This window comes from Rattus norvegicus, chromosome 7 (assembly GCF_036323735.1).
Source record: "Rattus norvegicus strain BN/NHsdMcwi chromosome 7, GRCr8, whole genome shotgun sequence".
Classification (NCBI taxonomy): Eukaryota; Metazoa; Chordata; class Mammalia; order Rodentia; family Muridae; genus Rattus; species Rattus norvegicus.
Window position 1 is genome coordinate 73,770,616 of NC_086025.1, and position 21,938 is coordinate 73,792,553.

Genomic DNA, 21,938 nt, shown 5'->3' on the forward strand with positions numbered 1-21,938 from the left:
GCACATTTTCTACCTTTGAAACATAAAGCAGGAAGATTCTCTTTAATAGTTCTAATCTTAGCAATTATACCAAGTGATTCTGTTCTAATGTTAAGCTTCCTAGTGCTTTTTTAACTTCCAAATTGCATATTTTTGTATTTCTTTGTGCCTTTCTTGTGCTCATTTTCACCTTAGATCTGTATGAGTAGTCAATAGTAACTGTTCTTCAGACTCACTGCTATGCTACCTAGAAATCTGTCCTATCTAAGAGATAAGTCCATTACTTTATTACTTTTTAAGTTAGTCTCGGACAAATTTCTCAAGGCATGGGTCAAATGAAGCCAAATACATTACTCCAATGCCCTGCCAATAATGTGTTGCCCAGTAGCCTGCAAAGATCTTCTTTCCTTCTGAAACTTGATAAGTTGGCTCTCTAACCTATGAATTATTTGCAGTCCTACAATGCCAGGAATCAAGTGTTCAAGTCCATGAGTCTGGGACAAATAGTACATTTTATTTAAACAATCATAAGAAACTAGCTATATGTCATTGGTGCAGAACAGAAAATTTAAGCCATTGCTCATGACGGTCAACAACATCCCCTCGTCCTGCCCACTACTGAAGCACGAGAGTCCATATAATTCACTGTTTCAGTGATCTAGGGATCTCATGAACCCTACAGGATTTCATATTGCAAACCAGACTGGGGCAATCAGGGAATGAAAGGGGCAGACACCAGACAAACATACTCAAAAGCTAGAGTCAGGTGAGCCATGGGCATTTTGATGGAGCCACACCATTCAGTCAACAACCTGGAACCACAACACTTTTCTTGTGCACAACACAGCAGGAGGTGTTTGCTTGTCTCAGTTGTCTCTCTTTAGGGAGGCAGTCTCAGGCTATAGACATCTGGGACGAGGAAGATGCATTCAGTGTTTTCTGTATACCCTGTGAAATTTTGCATATGGAACAGAGTAAGGTTTTGCCTATTCCCGAAGACTGATCTGAGGAAGTATTTACCAGTTCTCATGTTTTTGAGGCACTGGGCTCCTTGTCAGTAATACACATCCTCTTAGGACTTCTTCTGCTCTTTGTAAATTCAATCAGACTTCTTGCACTCCACACAAAGCAATATAGAAATTTACTAAATGTTATATGTATCCTTTGGGCTATTTTATGATTGTATTTATATTCATTATATGCAATGGCATGCTCACTACAGTATAATTTCATTAATCAGAAAATAATATAGAGTTTAAGGGAATTCATGTCTTAATTCTGATTAAAGAGGGAATACAGCATGCTTACGACTAAAATTTTTATAATGCTATTGTAGCAAATATTTAATCTCAATTGGAGGCTTCTACCTCATCTTTGAACATTTAGATCCCAGATAAAAGACACAAAGCTTTTATATTTGCAATAACCCTTTAAATTTCTAGAGCTGAGTAGATAACTACCTCCTATGATATTATGTCTACTTCTCCGCCAATAACCCTGAGATATGACTTGCCATGTTTTGCCTGGGCGGCTCTTACTCTACTAGCCAGCCCTGCTGGACAGTTCTGATCTGATTAATCCCTTACTTATACTTTCTCCACCTTATACTTTCTCCACCTTCTCTCCCTCCCTCCTGTGGTCCGACCTCAGACCCCAAGCCTAGAAAATGAAACTTTGCCTTCCTCTCTTCTTCCCAGGTATAGGCTGTTGGTATCTCTGTTCAACCAATTGTTTTAAATTGAGGATCAAGGTTGTAGAGCATCACTTGGTGTAGATCAGTATCTCCTAGTCCCTGGGGTCAACCAGACCTCAGGACCAGTATTTAGCATTGCACTATATAGCTATAGACTACACCTCAACAAATTATTTTTTTGACTCTAAGAAGTATGAACAATGATTCCTATATCACTATACTTATTTATTCCTTAGTTCCTCTAGATGAATGATATTATTTACAAAGCAATCAAAGTCGATTTGCAGAATGCTGTTTTCTTCTTTAAAAGCTTATGATGAGCCATCTTTATATTTATGCTCACTTCTCCATTATAAACCAAAATTCATCACATTTAACAGGCATGCACTGCTCTAATAGGTTTTCTAGCTTCTGACACTTATTGAAGCTCCTAATATTGGTAGGTAACATTTATCCATTTACATAGTTGTATTTTAAAGATATCTTTCTTATTTAGTACATGTTTAACTCTTTGAGTATTATGATATATGGTCATCATTAAATCATTTGTAGTGATGTAAAACTGTGGAAAATTTCTTAAAGGAAGCAAAGTTTATTTCCTGCCTTTTCTATATTTTTAAATAATTATGTTTATTTCTGGGTATTTGATTTCATTATCAAACATTGCATCATTATTTCTGAGTGAGCTCATCAGACCTAGAGAGAAAGTGTGTGGATGGACTCTCTATTTGAAACACTATGAGAGGCCTCAATAGATACATTTGGAAATGAGCTTTTTTATCTGGACTTTAGCACATGGAAAAACATGAAAGTTTCCAGAATTATTGCATCATCTCAGTCAAAATTACTGGAAAGCAGCAAAATAAAATTGCAAATACTAAGAATATTTTATATCAAATTCAGTACTTGAAGGCATCTCCAAGATGTTTCAAAAGTACTATTCTGCCTAAGAATAATATACTCTTATCTATGCATAATAATAATAATAATAATAATAATAATAATAATTTCAAAAGAATCTTGCCAATGGTCATTACAGCAATCTAAACTGTTATAATGATTGCCAGCAATTTGTTCAGTTTCATTTGGCAATTATTTTATCTTAAAGCAATGCTGTCATAATCTCTAAATCTCTGCCTTGTAAGTACTCATGTATAATATAGCAAATATCCTTGCACCTTCCATGGTAGCACTGTATTTTGTCCACTTTTGAAAATGGTTGTTTCTGATTTTTTTCAATAATTTATTTTTTATTCCCTTTACATCCTGATTGCAGCCCCCCCCTTCCTGTCCTTACAAATCCCTCCACCTATTAACCTCATCCCTTCTCCTCACCTAGTCCTTCTGGGACAAGATGTTTCTGATTTTTAAGAGTAAAGGAGTGAGTGGGGCTGCTCTACCCTTCGTTCTTCCCTTTGACATCTCATTCCTGTGAAAACTATCTTATACCTCCACCATAAACTTATTACCCATGCAATGAGTATTTCACCACAATTAGAATAAACCACATACAAAAATGATCCATAGAACATTCTAGTTTCTACATCCAAGATCCAATATTGTATCTGGCATTTAGAGTAGTTCATACATAATTTTGAATGAGTAAATGTTTATTAAAATTCAGTTGAATGTTTTTATGAGTAAAATCATCCTGGAATTCTTCATGTAGAAGTAATATATGGTGGACTTAAGACATGTGAAGATGTATATATTATACATTGGACATCTCCAAAAAAATGACAGTTTCAGCTATAGCTCTTTCTGTGTCCACAAAAGGACCCAGCCTTGGATCTGAGAGCAGTCGTTGAATTTGTCAATGATATGCTCATGAGTAGTATCTACCAGTCTGTTTACTATCTTCATCCTCTTCCTTCGTTTCTTACTTCTGTGAAATCTGGTAAGCATATGCAGTCTTTATAGTAAAGAGATAAAAAGCCAAGGAGAATAAGAGGAGAGTAAGAGTAGGGACGAAGGAAGAATGAGATGCACACTGAGCATGTAGCACGGTGGTAGAGAGCTTGCCTAGGATACACGAGACTCGGAGTCAGAGCCAATACCCCACTAACAAATTTAGAAAAGGGAATGACATATATATTTAATGCACTTATATATTTAAGTGTGTTATAAATTTACAATGAAAAGGAGGTAATAATTGTGAATTTAGTAGCATTGAATAGCTGTATACAATTTCATATCTGAGAATCATTTCCAGAAGAAGTGTTATCAACAGGACTAACATTCTTGAGAGTCATTTAGAATATTCTGATGTCTTTTGCATTCTGGATTTTTGGGAATAAGGAGTCATATCACTTCTTATGCTGCAAATAACATGATATGTTTAATCACCGAGGTTTAGTTAGCTTATTAAATAACTTATTGGTTTTCTGTAAATCCATTGCTCTGAGAGGCTGAGGTAGGAGGATTGCCCTGAGTTGTGGCTAACCTGGGATACATAGTGAGTTCTAGGACAGACCAAGCTACAGAGAGAGAGAGAGAGAGAGAGAGAGAGAGAGACAGAGACAGAGACAGAGACAGAGACAGAGACAGAGACAGAGACAGAGACGGAGAAATACAGAATACAGACAGGCAAACAGACAGAGTAAATCTTTTCTCTAAAGAATACACTTTGGTGTGGAACTTCATTACTTGAATGCTGTGCTTCTTTCTTGAAATTTTGGAACAAGGATGTGAAAGTTTTTATTGTGAACTCCTGATATTCACACAAGTCTCCCACTCTCTCTCCTGCAATACTTTCCCATGGTTTACTTTTAGCTGTTCCTATCAATTTGTCTATGGACTGTCTTTTAGGCACAAACATTCTGCCTTCCAAATGATGTGGCGACTGATTTTATATTGGATCATTCTAAGGGCTTACATGAGCCTGAGCTCACTTCCTAGCTTTCAATAATTTTTAAGGAAAATAATGAAACATGAGAGAGTTGGAAGGCCAGGGTTGGAATCCAGAATAACACTAATTTTATCACTTCAAATTTAACTTGGTTTGAATAATGTCCTAAAAATATGATTATAAAAATGTATCATAATGCCTGTGTACTACCTATAACCCTACCAAATACTAAACACTGTAGAGGTATCTGGAATCCCCATTATAACAGAGAAAACCAATGAAAAATAATATAGATGATAATAGAGTAGAATGGCCCCACCTGTGGACTTTTGATACAGAGGTGGAGTGAGTCTGGGAAGGCTGATTAGACAGTGGTAAATGAGCAGTGGATGATGGAAGATTCACACAGAACAAAGATGATCATTGTTTTTAAGAAATATATTGGACCGTGGGGCCTTTAAGTCCCGGTAAGTCTTACTATCAACACCCAAAAGTAGCATGAAGGAGCCTGTCTTTATCCCAATTTTCTCGTCATTTTTATGTGATTTTAATATATATATATATATATATATATATATATAATCTTGCCAATAGAGTTTTAATTTTTAGAAGTACTGTATGAAACTAAGAATAGTTTTTAACAATTCCATGCTCAAACTTTGGAAATAAGTATCTTTTTGTCAGTATGATGCTTTATGAATCATATAATCCTGGGACTAAGGGATTGTCTAACCAAATAAATACATAATGTGTTTTCCAGCGATACCACATGTTGACAAAACCTGATTGATAGTATTACGCTTTAGTACTTTTTACGTGTAGAAGTGATGCTCCCAAGATCCATGCAAGGATTCACAGTCCATTACAGTCTATATAATATTCTGGCAATGGTGTTAGGCTTGGATTGTGAACTCATGGGGTCAATATTATTTAGTTGCATGTTATATTTTTAGTATTTTATAAGTTGTAGACCCTTTAAACTAATAATTTAGTTAAATTTGTTACTGAATCAAAATGTTCTCTAATTCAAAATCTAAAATTCTTCAGTAGAATACCTCTCTGAGTGGATATCTCTACTTCTCATGGCTGACTGAAAGAACATCACATTAGGTTACTATTTGCTCCAACTAGGCTAAAAGCTTTCAATAGATTCCTCATGTCATTTGCTCATCTGTCTAATCCCCTTTGGTTTTGTAATGTTGCGATCAGACAGGTCGCACTTCTATTCCTCACCCTGACCTTTCCTTCCAGGCAGTGCTCACCACATTTCAGTTGGTGCCTAGGGATGTTTATCTACCCAAGGTTGTCGGTGTCCTTCTCAACTTCATCTAAACCATGCTGCAAGGTTGAAGACCTACTAGATCTTGGGTTACTATTGGCTACCAGCAAAACAGTGTTCAGCAAATCAACACAGAGGACATTTTTTTTCATTAAAAATCATCTGAAATTTGTATCAAGTCCTATGTAAGTGAAGTAACGAAGTAGAAACTGATGGCAGTAGCCTAGGAGAAAGCATGGGTTTTTTTGACAGATTACATGGTAACTAAACAAAGAAATAAGGGGGACTAAAGTTTACAGTCATGAATCATCAGTCAAGCTTGTTGACTTAAGGGCTGCTTAAAAAGTCTTCCTTTCTCGCTTTACATCAGACAGAATCTATGACTGATTTCTCTCCAAAGTTTCCTTTGGAGTTTCTCCTGGAGAAGTCAGGCTTCTGTTAGCAGCCCTGGGAAGTCCAGACTCCTGTATCCCCACTGTGGCTTCTCTGAGACTGGTGCTCCCAATGACTGCTTCCTGTGTCTACCAGCCAAGCCTGCTTTACTTGCACAATGATTCCCCTTAAGCATAGAGCTCCCAAAGATAACCTACAACTATTTCTCAAGATTCAGAACAGGAAGTGGTATTAGGTCAGGCAGTGACATGGAGTGTTGTCCAGAAGGTCAGAACAGGTTTCTGGCAGCAGGGAAGCCAACTGTAGCAGATTTCTGAGCAAAGGCCTGTTGCCTCCTTTCCAGCAACTAAAAGGGCTCAAAAGACAGCAGCTCCTATTTCCATTCACTTTTCTTCTGTGGGCCCAGAGTGAGGCACACCAAGCACATGTTTCCAGATACCTGCCATGAGTGTTTTATCCATGTCTTCGTTCATGTGCATAGAGACCATAGAGGGGAGAGCAAGGTAAGATGATTCTCCTCCCCCCCATATATACTTTAGACATGAAGTTGAAACATGTAGGTAATTTTACATCACGGTGTTTATAAAAGCGCCTACAGTTGTTAATCTAGATCAGCAGTTTTCAACCTGTGGGCCATGGTTTTTTTAGGGAGGGGGTCAAACAAGCCCTTTCAGAGAAGGAACATATTAGATATCCCTCATAGTAGATATTTACATTATAATTCATACAAATCACAAAGTTACGGTTACAAAATAACAGCAAAAATGATTTTATGGTTGGGGCTCACCACAACGTGGGGAACTATTGTTGCAGCACTAGGAGGGTGAACCACTGGTCTAGATTATGAGCAATATTATTTTCTGTACCCATATTATATCTCTTCCCCTTTTCCGAAAGATGATAATTACAAGTGGTCGTTTTCAGGGGACCTTCCCACAGAACCTTGCTTCAGATTTAGTTCGTGAGGTCATTCAAAGTATTACAGTAAAAATTACCCAAGTTTGTAAAGCACACAGCATTTCAGAGCACTTAGGTAATTTGCTCCCTAAACAATGATGCGCATTGACACCTTCCTATAACTCTCTAGGAGCCTTAGCCCAAGGAAGTGGTTTGCATTCTTGAGAAACACAGTGGTTTGAATTGTTGTGGAGTTTTAGAAAATGCCAGTATTTTTTTACAGAGTTTTCGGGCAGCAAATGTGGCCTCTACGAGACGCTGTTTCTTCTTCACTGCCACTGTTCTGCTGTCTTTGCAGTGTGATTACAAGCTAATCCAGAGCTCTCTGCAATCGACTAATAGCTACTGATCTGCTTCTGCCCCCTAGAACCGCATGGTGCACTTTAATACAATGTGTGGCGCTCCCTCCGCTCTTACCATGGGTGGGCATTTTTCTCTACATAGACTCATCTTTGGCAAATCATTAATGGAACATCAAAAAGATCCCATCTGTTAGAGTTACATATGGCTAAGATCAGAATTATCAAAGATCTCATTTTTTTCCTTTATTCCTTTTTTTTTCTTTTTTTTCTCCCCCTTTCTTATCCTCACAATAAATGTAGTTGTCAGCAGGATAAGTTCATGTGCCGGATAAGGTCACAATTTCATTTAGTGACAACTTCCAACAGTAGGAACTTACAAGGTTCGATTTATTAAAGAGTCAGAAGGGATAAGATCACTACTTGGCCAGGCTGATTTATCAGAGTTTGACTGGAGTACTTGAATAGGGAATGTCGTATTTCAAGTTTATGTTCAAAACAGTAGTTTAGTGTGTGTTGTGACTGTATGACTCAAAAATTGAGACAGGGGATTGGAAAAACTATCCTTATATGGCAGTTTGTGGCCATCCCTAACAGCTATCACTTACTGAGTCAAACAGTGCTTAGGGATGCATCAATATCGCATAAAGGAAATGGTGTTGTTTGTCTTAGGAGGACGATGGGACGTGCGGTTATTAGTGCTTGAGGAAACCGTTTGGTGGCAAGACTGTGGTGTGGCTTTGTAGAGAGTCGACAGGGAAATGTTCTAACCTTCTCGTGTGTCTGGCCAACAGCTGTCAAATGGTTAAAACATAAAATAGCGAGAAGCATTGCCTTACTTTGGCCACCTTTGCTGACTTTGAAAATGTCTCGGCATCTTTGAACGCTTTTTGAACTCAGCATGACTTCAGGGCTGTCCATGTTTGATACCATGATGTATAATGTTTTCCAACCATGAAGCAAATATAAATATGGGTTCTGAAGCTATAGCCCTCTGCTCTAGTGAGGCCTGATAAACATTACAAACCAATTCATGTGGCCTGCTTTGAAATTTCGTTATATATTTAAAACTAAGTTTAAACCAATCCAGAGTTTATTTTCAGCAAATGAAATAGGATCTGCTATCATCTCATTTGCTTGAAGCCCCCACCACTTTTGAAAGCTGAGCCCACAGTTCAGAGATGTTAAGGAAAATAGCCATACACGCCTGTGTTACCAACTCAATGCAGGATTCAGTTGAATTCAGCTGATCGTGAATGGTGATGGTAAAATCCCACATCTTTCTCCTCTTTTGTATACTATTTATATAGACTTTTGTTTCTAAAGAGGCATATTAAGAGATCCTTTTAAGGGAGGAAGCAATTGCAAAAGATTTGAGGTCATTTCTGGTGACCGAAATTATTTTTTCCACCGGTCAATTTATTTTATTTAGCCCTAAAAGTGGGTTGATATTTTTAAAAGCTGTGGGGGGTTTGGCCATGCTTTGACTTAGCTTCTTCCTTTTTTTTTTTAAAGTGGAGCTATCATAAGCCTTTGAGTAATCACAGACTTTTAAAAGTATGCATTATCAAGGAGATAAGAGAAACAGCCCTCAGCACTAACAATATTATCTTTAACCAAAATTGATTAGAGTGTCCTAAGTGTCTCAGATACTTTCTGTGAACCTACACAGCATGTTAAAAAAAAGGCTTTGTTTTGAAGGCTACAGAACTATGAAGGAGACAGAGAAATAAAGGCGTCATTTTTCTGTTATCTCTATCTTTTGCACATGAGGTGTATCCATGAGAGCAGTAGGAGGCCGATCAAAGGGAACATGTAAATGCTGTAAAATAAAGAAGAAAACACACTGAGACAATTTTTTCTGATATGAAAGTCAACTGTAAATGTCCTACAATTGACACCCATTGTATTATGAAAATATATGCATAATTAATTTAGTTCAATTTCAATTTTGTAAATACCACACACTGAAGAGCGTTGTCTACCCAGAGATAGATATTTTAGAACTCTGTGGATCCACTCGTCCATATTTTTGTTGAGGTAAAAGAAATTATGAAGAAGAAAGCACTCTGGAATAATTAATAGACTCTGGGTGCAGTAGGAATATGAGGGAATAATTCAGGTCTTGAGTTCAAAGAAACATCATGCAGGAAGACATCTTTTGTGCTTGATTATGGAACTTTAATGGGGTCTGTTAACACAAAAGCATGGTGGGTGTTTACTGGGTATCAGTAACAATTCCCAGAACAGGGTTGGCTCTGAGCAGGAGATGAGGAAGAAGGGATGATAAGGAACACCGACCTCTGTGTGGAGAGATCAGTCCTCTGCACAGCAGAACCCTTCACTAGGCAGATGCTGTGGACAGCCTCACGGAAGGAGTGGGGTCTGGGCAGAGACACTCCCTTTGAGGGGTCAAAAGAGACTGACCGCAAGATCTTATACTAAAAGATTAGTGGAATTTTAATAAGCTGATCCTGGCAGCGATGGTGCCTGCAATGGGAGCTGGTCTGACACTTAGTCAGAGTTGACAAAAGCCTGAAATCTTCTGATAAGACAGGCAAATCTGGGAGATCCGAGGAGGAAGATAACTAAAATATGAAGTGATTCGGATAGAGAAGACAAAGAAAGATGTGACCACAGACCGTGGGGACATTGGGTAATCATTTGGTGAAATCCTAAATATTTGTTAGGTTCTTTGCATAACAATAATCATTGCTTTTTTTTTTTTTTTTTGTATAAGACAACTGAGATTCAAAGTGTTAAGTCACTTCCCCCGGCTGCCATGATATTCCCAGGACTCCCTCACCATCCGGTACAGAACCCTTCTTAAGCCTTTCATTCCACACTAATCCCTTCTCTCTAGAGACTTGAACTTCACCTTGTCACCAGTCATTATTTTCATAAAGACTTTGATCCTTCTTCCACCAAACCGTTGCGCAATCCCTCGGCTTCTCAAAAGGCACATGGCCAAAAAGCCCGTGCTCGCAAATTGAAAACCTGAGTTTCATCCTTACAATTTTCTTCTAACTATTAAAATACAGATAGTAACTCAGTTTAATCATTTCATTATCCAACCCATGTGAACTCCATAACCTGCAACATGTTCCAGGCCCAGGTGCATGTTGTTTGCTGCTCTAGTGCTTAATAGATAGATATCAAATCATGGATGAATGGATGGATGGATGGATGGATGGATGGATGGATGGGTGGGTGGATGGATGGATGGATGGATGGGTGGAAGGATGGATGGATGGATGAAGAAATGAGCCCCAGATTAGGTATGCAGTTTAGCTTTTCTTCTACACTTCAAGTAAAGCATCCATTTTATGACAATCTGGTTATAGTACTGGGATCTATCAGTCAGGAACCTGATAAAGCACAGGAAGCTAAATTTGGTTAACATGAACCAACAGAGTTGGAAAACGCTTTACTAAGTGGTGAGGGCTAGTTCTTATTTTAAGAAGAACTTTTTAAGGACTGCTCAGCTGATTATTGGACAAATAGTATAAAAAGCACCTTGCTTTTAGTGACATAATACTTCACATAATGCCTATTGATATTTAAAATAATTAAAATAGTATATTCTTAAGTAACATGTAAGGCAGACATAATTACCAGTCATCAATATCATATTTTTGTTGTTTCTTAGTACCAAACACTTATTAATAGCTTGTGCTGTGCTGTGGCTTTTTAAAAACACAGTTACAAATAAATGATTTAGTTTTTTAAGCTATTTTAGCAACAACAAAGAATTCCCCAAGCTTCAAAATAGCTTCTCAGTGAGCAAGAAAGGAAACTGGAATTTGCCTAATGAAGTGGAAGAGGTTGAGTTGAGAGCTTAGACAATTACTGGGCATTTAAGAACTCACAAAGTATTTTTGGTCTGTTTAAAATTTTAAGACATAGTTAGAGATGCCTGACAACTTAGGAGGTATTTGGATATTACTTTATGATCTGGCCTAAGTTTCTAGTTCGTATTCCATTAAAGACCGGTCTGATTGTTAATCCACAGGTATAGATAAGAGTCTGTTTGACTGAGGCTGAACCCTTTCCAAATGAAATATGTCAAAAGCAGAAAGACAGGATGAATTACTTTTCAAGGAGGGTTTAAAAGATGTTCATGATTCCTCTGGTATCACTTAAAAATGATGGCTTTTAAAAATGTATAAACATAAGCAAATTTATTTAGACATCATCCTTATGTCCAAATGAAAATTATTAATATTTAGATGAAGGCATTATTTAAATGTTAACAGTTGAAAAAATTTAGAATTCATCTCTGAGAGACATTAGATATTTTCTCTGTGAATGCAAAAATTATTTTTAAAGGTTTAAACAAATTGATATGCATAAATTGAAAGACATTTTCTACACAATTTTTTGACATTAAAATGGATTGCTAGAGGAGCTCCGGGGCATGACTCAATTGGTAAAGTCCTTGCCTTGAAAATAGGTTGCTGGCTTTGCTTTGTCTTTGACAAATTTTCCAGAGAAAGCTGCTGATTCCAATGTATTCATCAAAATCTTTGTACAAGGGTTTAAAACTCTTTCAGAGGAAAATCCCAGAAGTGGGTCTGTTATTCCATGTGCAAAAAAAAAAAAAAACCAAAAACCTATTACATACTCATATTCTGAATAAGCTCCAGAGCTTAGCATGTGAGCTCGAATGTTATTTGCCACCAAGGTGTTTACGTAAAACTGTCTTTGAATTCTGCATTCATTTTCCTCACTTCTGATCACTCTTGGTTCTGCTCTACTCTCGTAAAACGCACTGAGGGATATCTATCTATCTTTTTTTTTATGTTCAATTATTTTTTTTATTAACTTGAGTATTTCTTATATACATTTCAAGTGTTATTCCCTTTCCCGGTTTCCGGGCAAACATCCCCCTCCCCCTCCCCTTCCTTATGGGTGTTCCCCTCCCAACCCTCCCCCCATTGCCGCCCTCCCCCCATAGTCTAGTTCACTGGGGGTTCAGTCTTAGCAGGACCCAGGGCTTCCCCTTCCACTGGTGCTCTTACTAGGATATTCATTGCTACCTATGGGGTCAGAGTCCAGGGTCAGTCCATGTATAGTCTTTAGGTAGTGGCTTAGTCCCTGGAAGCTCTGGTTGCTTGACATTGTTGTACATATGGGGTCTCGAGCCCCTTCAACCTCTTCCAGTTCTTTCTCTGATTGATGTGATGGGTTCTTGCGTTCTTAAATCAGTAGCCAAGGGAAGGGTATGAGGAGAAGGGGCCATGTACACGATGTCCCTAAGGGTAGAGTGGGACCGTGTTCTCGGTTCCCCTTTGGAGACACAAATGAATTTGTATTTCATAATGGAAACATTTTAAGTATTGTGATATATTTTAGTATAGAAAAGGTTTGTAGACCTCTATTGTGTTTTAGGAAATGGGTAATAATAAGAACCCAAAAGATGATGCTGATACTTAATACATAAAGATACAAATATAAAGAACGGGGAAGCAATATCACTGAGCTCAGTTTGATAGGGCTGCTTTCAACAACCTGCAGATGGAAACTGTCCTCCATCTCATGCTCCCCACATACATACATATGTGGCTACAGAGACTATCACAGTGGAGGGTACTGAATCTACTTTGATCTTTTTTTTTCCTGTTTTCTAATCCATGTGGCTTTTCACCAGGCGTTCATTTTATTTAATAATCCCTCCTTCTTAATCTGCTGTTGAACAGGCCGAGAAGAAACGCTAACATGAGAGAGTAAACTCTACTAATGACACAGTATTTTAAAATGTTAAAAGATTTGGATCGTCCTATGACTCAACAGTAATTGAAGGATAAAAATATTGATGGAATCACTAATGAGAACTCCTGTTCATCTTAAACCATGCTCAAGCCATTTAGACTTTATTCATTTTATAGTAACTTATCAATGAACCAAGTTCTCAATTAATTCCCAATCTATAAAATGTGTGTATTATATTTATTTATTTATTTCCTTTAGTGGTTTTGAAGTGTTTCTCTGGTATATGAAGAATATAGTCTTGAACAGTCAGAGAGAGAGACAGGGAGGGAGAGGGAGGGAGAGAACAGCTTTATGAGAGAAAAGAAGAACCTTTCTTTATTTGAATATGTACTTACTTTATCCATGAAACTATTAATAATTCCAGAAGATTTTCAAGTGCTATTAGAAACTCTCTATATAGTTGCCCTTCAAATGTTTTGAGTAGATGCAAGAATTTTGCCCATCATTTATTCTCCAACGTCTTCTCCTGTTTTGGCAGTCTATCAATGCTTTTTAAGCAAATGTTGCTTTTTAATGATGACTTCTGTGGATACTGAGTGTGGAAAGTGCAGTAAAGAAGCTGGACTGAGTGTAAATGCATTATAAAGACATGCGTTCTTTGAAGAATACCAAGGACAGTTGTTTCTCAGGGAAGCGCAATTGATTTTCCTTTTATGAATCCTGAAAACATTGGATGTGTAGAGCAAATGTAGAACAGGCGCTACTGTTAGGATGTGTGTGCAGGAGTTCTAATCACCTGTGTTCTCACATCTGCAGGAGAGCTAGAAGTATTTCAGAGAGATGGGGAAAGGAAGATTCAGAGTCGGCAGCAGCTTCCGGTGGGAACAACCTGGGGCCCTTTCGCTGGGAAGATGGACTTGAACAATAATTCCTTGGTATGTGGACCTTCTAAGATGTTTGAACACTTTTGTTTGTCAATTTTATCTCTGTTTTCTTCCCAGTTAGATTTCAGGAAGAAATGTTTGCGGTTTTTTGTTGATTTTATGGACTTCAAAATATTTTCCAATGGTTTGTCTCTGATTACTATGACGGACAATTCCAAAGGAAACAACTTAATCATGTCAAATGGTTGACCAGTGAGGCAACTTATCAGCTCCCTGTTCTATCTGCTTAGCCAGACTTAGTCTGTTCACATGTAATACTATGCGCATTGATCTTTATTTTGTGGAAGACACAAATTGTAGGTGTCCAAAAAGAATAAGAAATAAACAGCCTTGCTACCCTTCCACAGTACTGCCTGTAACTGAGAGGACCAGGGTCATGGCCCACACTATAAATTATGTTCACATTTCCATAAAAGTTCTGAGGTCAGAGAAGTCACCTGTTTGTTACTGAATGGATAACTGATTTCTCAAACCATTGAAAGGTACAAAAGGGAAAGGTAGACTTCCCAGTCTCCTACCTCACCTAGATGTTTCTATTTGTTCTCTAGCACTGCCTGACTGACATTTGAGAACTAAGACAGAAATCATACTTAAAACTGCCACCAGAGGCCACCGCAAAGTTTTATCATTTCCTAGACATCCCGTCAATATCTTCTGCCATTGAAATGACACCTGTAGTTCATTTATGAACTAGTAAAGTTTCTTCCCACTTATTATAATCAAAATCATATCACTATTAAAATAAAACATTTTATAAATCTTTATACCAACACACACAGACACACACACAAACACACAGATTATACACACACACACACACACACACACACACACATATACATGTACTTTCCTGATGTTTTATCATCTGTCAAACTGTAATGTATGAAAAATAAACCCTACTTGTGGAGGTTTAACACAAATGCTCATTCCTCCTTATAGGGGATCATGTTGTGTCTTTAACACTTCTCTGCCATTCCACAAGCTATGATGGGCCACATTTAATGTTTTTACACAGTGCAGTTTATATTTGAAGGGTTCGATATTTTTGCGACTCTGTACGACAAGTGAGTCTTCAGTGGTCCCAGATCAGCTGTTGCTAATAATTTCTTACAGAAATGACTTACTAACTCAATTTATGCTTTTGAGAGTCTAAAACTTTAATTATTTGTAAGCAACACCTTTTTAATTATAAAATTTAGATATTATACTAAAGTATACTTTTAAATATTTTTCCCTTGAAAAAGTTTTCTCTTCCAGAACCTAATCAAACTTTAAGTCATTATATGTAAGTTATCCTACTTCATTAGCATGCTGATTCCATAGTGGATGCTTATTTAGACAAGAATAGATAAATTTGAGGATTGATTAGTTCCATTATCCATTATCCTAAGAAGTCTGCATTTTAATTTGGAGTTTCATAGATGAAAAGACAAAAGTTCTGGCTGTTGATTCCAGATTTTTTAGTTTGATTTTTAATCTCTAGGAATGTCTAAGTCTTCCCATGCTGCTTTTTGGGTAGAATATCTATAGAATATTTTTAGCACGATTTAAAAGTAAAGAAAAAAATTGTTTGCTTCACCTTGGGCAAAATGTTGGCTCTGGTACTCAGACTTCTTAACAGTTCATAATTAGTCAAATATTTATGCAATTTTATCGCATCTTCAGAATTTGGACAGTACTTCAATACGTTTTTAATAGCAGGATAAAGTTTTTCCTTATCAAAACCATATAGCTTACTAACCCTTCATTACACAACTCTGAATCAAATTTAAATTAGAACAGTCGTTTAAACTCCTTGTTTGCCAACCGATGTAATGTTACTCTCCTAATATTCAGGATGTTGGCTCAGGAGGTTCAGCCCGCTAATTAATCCAACACAGTAATTAATTGAGTCACCATGCCAGATGTCAAATCCTTTTTATATCTTTCAAGTCTCCATCTTGAAGTACGTAAATAATATTCCACCTTCTGTGGTAAGCCTTGGCAGACCGGGCGTTTGTATGTATATAAGATATTCTGAAAAACATACAGCTCAATATAGAAAAAAATGCAAAAACTGATTAGCCAAGGGGTTACTCTTAGAATAATATAAAGGACTGAATGTATAAATGGACTTTGTCTTAGCAATAGCGTCTTATCTTGGTAGATGCTTCGTGCTGGAAAGGCTTGATAATCGCAGCAACAGCGTTGTAAGAGCAGGTATTGGGCCAGGTATACTTTACATGAGAGAACACATACTTATCTCTGTAACAAAGCATTGCAGAGGGAAAGATGTACACTTCAGTAAGTTAAATCATTAGTTTCCAAGAAAGTATTTACTACTACACCCAAGTTGAATTCTCAGAAATGTTGTCTATAATGTGGAAATAATATAACTTGGCTCATAAGGATTTTGTGAGACTGGAGAAGCAATCAGGAATTATCAGCAGGTACTCACCCTGTTGCTTACCTGTCACCTTATATAAATGGATCTATTTCAATGCACTACATTAAGAGCTTTACAGAGCCTGTCCCAGACTAAACATGTAACACCGTTGACTACGGTGTTTAGAGACATTGCATGGTTAAATTTAGCTCTTTGCCAAGTAACTATGATTCTGCATAGAGACAGAAGCAACAGGCTGTATCTGAGTATAGAGATTGGTTATAAGGATTTCGGTCAGGCAAGAAGGGAGCTTTGTAAGTTCAAAATTGTTATTGTGGGTTGACAAACTGGAATCTAGAAGAGTTCTTGGTTGAAGTCCAAAGGCTGTCATCTCCCTGTGCCCTGAGTAGTCAATCTGCTTCATATATTTAGACTGTCAATTCATTGAATGAAATCTACCTGTATTATAGGGTGTTATTTCCTTTGTTCAGAGTTTATTAATTTAAACATCAATTCTAGTTTAAAACATCCTCTGAGTTAACACAGAAAATTAACAATCTCAAGATTTCAGAAGTCTATGACATCTTGAGAGTTTCTTTTCTGGCTTGTGACATGCCCCTCAAGAACTGCTTAGCAATTCCAACACTTCTACTTCAGCATTGCCCAATACCATAAAGTGCAGTTGTAGTTTCTTATATTGGTGCTTTTGAGAGTCTTGGGACTTCTTTTTCATATGGCTTTATTAATTGAGAATGTAAAGGACTAGCAGTATTCACTTTAAATTCTGACCAATGTCTGCCCTGAACAGGAAAAGTATGTGTATATTATGCCTTTGATGATTTTTATATTCTTCCAAATACAATGATCTTTGTGATAAGCTGAGTCTTTCATCAATTAGTACATGGTAGTAACTAATATCACCAAAGACCATGCTAATTGAAAAGGTTGAATGTCTAGAATTTTGGTAGCATTTGTACTATCTTGCTTGTGAATGCACCCACCGTTCCCAGCTGGCTATTTGAGTGGATTCAACCAACTTCTGGAATGATTCTATGTACACCCTTAATTAAATAGAACACATATACAAAGTCCCATATTGCCATATAATATTGAACTCATCATGGCCTGATGAATTAAAAAATGAAAATTGATAGAAAAATCTCATTTCACTCTACTCAATCAGAATAGAAAATTGTTTGGTTTTCATTTGTGACATTAAATTCTTCAAACAGGCAATGCATATTTGAAGGGTTCCTGGTATTGACCTAATAATAAAACAATGCTTACATTAAATTTCATAAAAGTTTCAGAGTAGTCATTATCATAGAAATTTGGAACAGAAATGAATTAGCAATTCTTGATCCACGCCATTATGATCCCATTTGGCAGATGCCTCCTTTTTCTTCTCTTCTGGTTCTATCTCTTTCCTGACATTGATTTTTGACCACATCTTGCTAGAGTTCCCCAGTTTCATCCCATCAAACACTGTTGTAAGCATATACATTCCTGTATCGCTCAAGCACTCCTGGTTGCTTACTGGAAACACCTGTGTTGTTTCTGTTTTCTCGTCTGTTTATCAATCTGTGGATACTCTGCAGCTCAGGAACAAGTTCCATTCAGACCAGGCAAACTGAAATTATTAAGAGATTTCATGTCCTGAATGACAGTTTTCCATGAGTAACAAACACAAGTTGACTGAAAAAAAAAACCCACTCTTCTTCATGTTTCTATGGAGATTGAGCTCTCATCCACACTGTTCTCTAAAATTTGTCAATGAAATTGGTCTCCAATTAGGTTAACATTGTGTCTTTTACAAGCCTCGTTTCCCATCCTGCCATACGTTGCACATTCCTGATGGAGTTCTTCTGAGGTAACTTCCCGAAATAAACCTGAGCCACTCTCAGAGTCTGATTTTGTAAAAGTTATACCCAGGCACTCTCTAAAATAAAGGGATTAAGGATGAGTGGAGATTCACCTGAGAGATTAAGAGCGCTTATTGCCCTTGCAAAGGACCTGGATTTAGTTCCTAGCACCTACATGGTGGCTGACAACAGTAAGGACCTCCAGTCACAGGAGATTGAATGCCCTCTCCTGACAGGTGTGAGCACCAAGCACCCACATGGTTTACAGACATGTATGCATGCAAAACACACATGTGTATGTGTAATATGTAATAAAATCAATAGATCTAAAGGGAGATACAGTAGCAAACTAAATTGAAAAGCAGTATTCAAGTTTTGACTCTAGAGGACTGAAATTTGTTGAATCTTTATTGTTCCATTTGGACCTCTACCATTGGCACGTAACAGGCATTCAGTAAATCCTTTGGAGGGGGCTGGTGTTGACATTGTGATTGATAGCTTACTTTTTAATATTCATCTGCATCAAAGCTCGGTATTACTCTACTTTCCTGTTTCAGAGCCTTGGCTCTTTTTAATTTAACTGTGCATGTTTCCCAAAACACTTCTGGCCTTTCTTCTCTTCTCCCTCTGTTCCCAGTGCCTCAGGGAACATCGCCACTTGTAAAGCTTCAGCTACTAATTTACAAATGACATTTAAACAGAAATCGCTAACCTTGGCTTTTTGAGCTTTCTCGGAGATAGCATATCTCCACCACTTGATGTGCCTCTCCTACTGGCCTTCCCCACTCGACCCCCGCTCCCTTTCTCAAATGCTGGCTCTTTCACAGCAGCCCATTCCTCTCTATTTCCTGTTAGGAACCACAACCGGTGCTCTCCTTCCTCACACTCAGTTCTGTTTCCAGTGTTCTTCGGAGCCGCCATCCACATTTCCATGCCTTTCTTCCAGATCCTGACAATGCTTCAGCTCCTACCTCCCTCACATGCCGGTGGTTCATCACACTGTTCTCTCAGTTGCTCTTTCTGCCTTCTGTCTTCCTCATCATTTAAAATCTAGACAACGGTATGTCCTAAATCACAGGATCCCTTAAGCCTGTGCTTCAAATCCTAAAGTGCACAAAGGAAACGGAACTGGTAAAGACTGAGCAGACCTTAATGTTTTTCTTTCTTTTTTTTTAACTTGGCCTTGTGAACTGCCTCAGGGCTCCTGGTGGGGTAGATGTTGTACCCTCTCTTACCTGTGCTTAACAAGGTTGAACTCCTTTGTTTCCTCTCCTTCCCCCCTTCTTCATTGCAGTATTTCCTTGCTCTGCACGAGGTTGCCTCTGATGTAAACTTTCCCTGAAGTCTCCATTCTGGAACAGATAACCTCTTCTGAGGATTTCCACTCTGCTCTCTCCTTGCTAGGATTAGGGTCCTTTCCACATTGTTTACTTGCCCTATCACCGAGCTCCTTATCTACGGGCCAATGGCTAGCTTATATATAGGGGGAAAATAGGCTTTAAATAAGAGATCCTTTCTTGCTTAGAAGCAGGGAATCGTGACCCCTCCTTATTCAGGACTAGTATATCCATTTATTTCTACATCTGCTATAGTCCTGCCTCATCTGCCCGACTTAGCAGCCGTTAACACAGTAGATGCACGCTTGTGCCAATTTTATTTGTGTGGATCTTCTTCCCACGAAGTTTCAGTGGAACCGGGCAACTACACCTATTACTTGACTTTGCACACTCTGGGGAAGTATGTGCCTGATGATTTTGTGATAGATGTAGATGAACTTCAACCCTTCGAGATGGGAGGGACGGGCTGCTGTGCCAGGGAGGCAATTAAGATCTATTTACAAGAGAATCAGTGGCATCCTTCACTGTGATGTGGGTACAGGCCAAGAAGGTGTTCTGTCCCACCATGCTCTCTGTGAAGTCAGATCCAGCATCTCACTTTCCAGTGACAAACCATCTGGGAAATTCCATCTGTCTCTGCTTGGAAACTGAGGTGGCAGTCTCCCACTGTGAGCCATTTTCTATTAACTTCTTGGATAAGATCAGTCAGATTTATACTGAATTGATGGGAACCATAAGAGCAGGGTTGTTCCAAGAGAAGACAAATGTACTGATTCCACTAATTGGGCTTGAGCCAGTTTCATTCAAGGGTGCCCTTAGGTTCTATTAGAGCACTGACTTGTGACCTTTTTAATTGTACCCTCTTCCTCTTGGGAACCATTGGGGAAATACATTATTGATGGAGGTTGTACGTTTGTCTCATAGGGAGGGCAAGATCCTGGCTTCTCTTATACCGTATCTGCTATCCGGGGAATAGTGGAAACTGAGTGGACAGGAAAGCTGCCCGGGAAGACCTGAAGGAGGACGATTAATGTGTCACAGCCTTGGGCAATGACATATTTCCAAACCAGAATGAGAGCACTTTTGGGTTTTCTGTTTTAAGGGAAGAATGCAAAGGAGTCAAAAGAGAAAAGGGGTATTGAAGCCACAGAAATTAAAAATAGTCTATAAAATATATGTCTGAAAGTACGAAACTAAAACATCATTTGAGAATCCTGTAGAAAGCTAGATTAATCATATGTCTAATAATTGGAGGGACTGGCTCTGTTGTGATGAAGGCACAATTGTGATGGTTGACAACAATTGGAATTAGACTGTCTTCTGAGGCAGTAACTCCAGACTGGAAGCAGAAATTATGACATTTCTGCCCTCTCTGATAATTGTTACCTGTCTCCAAAATACAGATTTTATGCATAGCTGAACCATGTGTTTACCTTATTTCCTTTTGACATAATTTCCTTCTGGCAATAGTCTTTTCAAGTTCTAAAAGCTTTGACTGAGAATTTTGAAATATGAGATCCATTGACACAATTCCTCATTTATTCAGAGTTTGTGGTTTTACAAGCACACATGCACACACACACACACACACACACACACACACACACACACACTGTCTCATATAGTTCAGGCAAAACTCAAACTCATTATGTGGGCTAATTAACTTTTAAATTCTTATTTTGCATTCTACCTGTCTCAGTTTCCCTAATGTTGGGGCTATACATATATAACAAGACACCTGTCTTCAAAACCTGAAATTTTAGTATGATTTTCTACTTATGGTATGATGCAAGACTCAACCTATTTATGTGTACTTTACAAAAATTACTCTTTCCTCTTCACTTAAAATTACCTGTATTTTTCTAAAACCCAAGAAGAATTTTATTGAAGATAGTCTCAAAAGGTTATTGAGGCACATGAATGTGTTATCCTGTTGAGATTATTAATATCTCAAAGGATGAGCTGTTCACATCATGATAATGTGATCAAAGAGGCTGCACTGGGATTACATGTATGAAGCTGAGGTTGGTGGCAAGGGCTACCTCCTCGAGTTCAGGCATGAGGGATGAAGGCTGGCTTACGTTGGGAGCTGTGGTGTGCACTCTTCTTTTCTTTCATGCACTGGGGCTGCGTACATGAATGTTCTCAGTACAGATGTCACCACTACTGTCCTTGCTCAGTATTATGTAGGCCTGGAATGTAGAGGTAAACGTACAAAGTCCTGATTATCTAGAGAAAGGTAATCTTTCTATGTGTTGAGGAAATGGTTT

General features: G+C 38.0%; 1 protein-coding gene across 2 annotated transcripts in view; it reads left to right on the forward strand.

The window, feature by feature from the left end:
- Positions 1–21,938, forward strand: part of Zfpm2 (zinc finger protein, multitype 2) — a 437,310-nt gene that overhangs the window by 206,884 nt on the left and 208,488 nt on the right. For both annotated transcript variants that reach the window (NM_001130501.1, XM_039079162.2), the window contains one exon: positions 13,977–14,095. In NM_001130501.1, the coding sequence (NP_001123973.1) occupies positions 13,977–14,095 (119 nt within the window). The remainder of the gene's footprint in view (positions 1–13,976; positions 14,096–21,938) is intronic.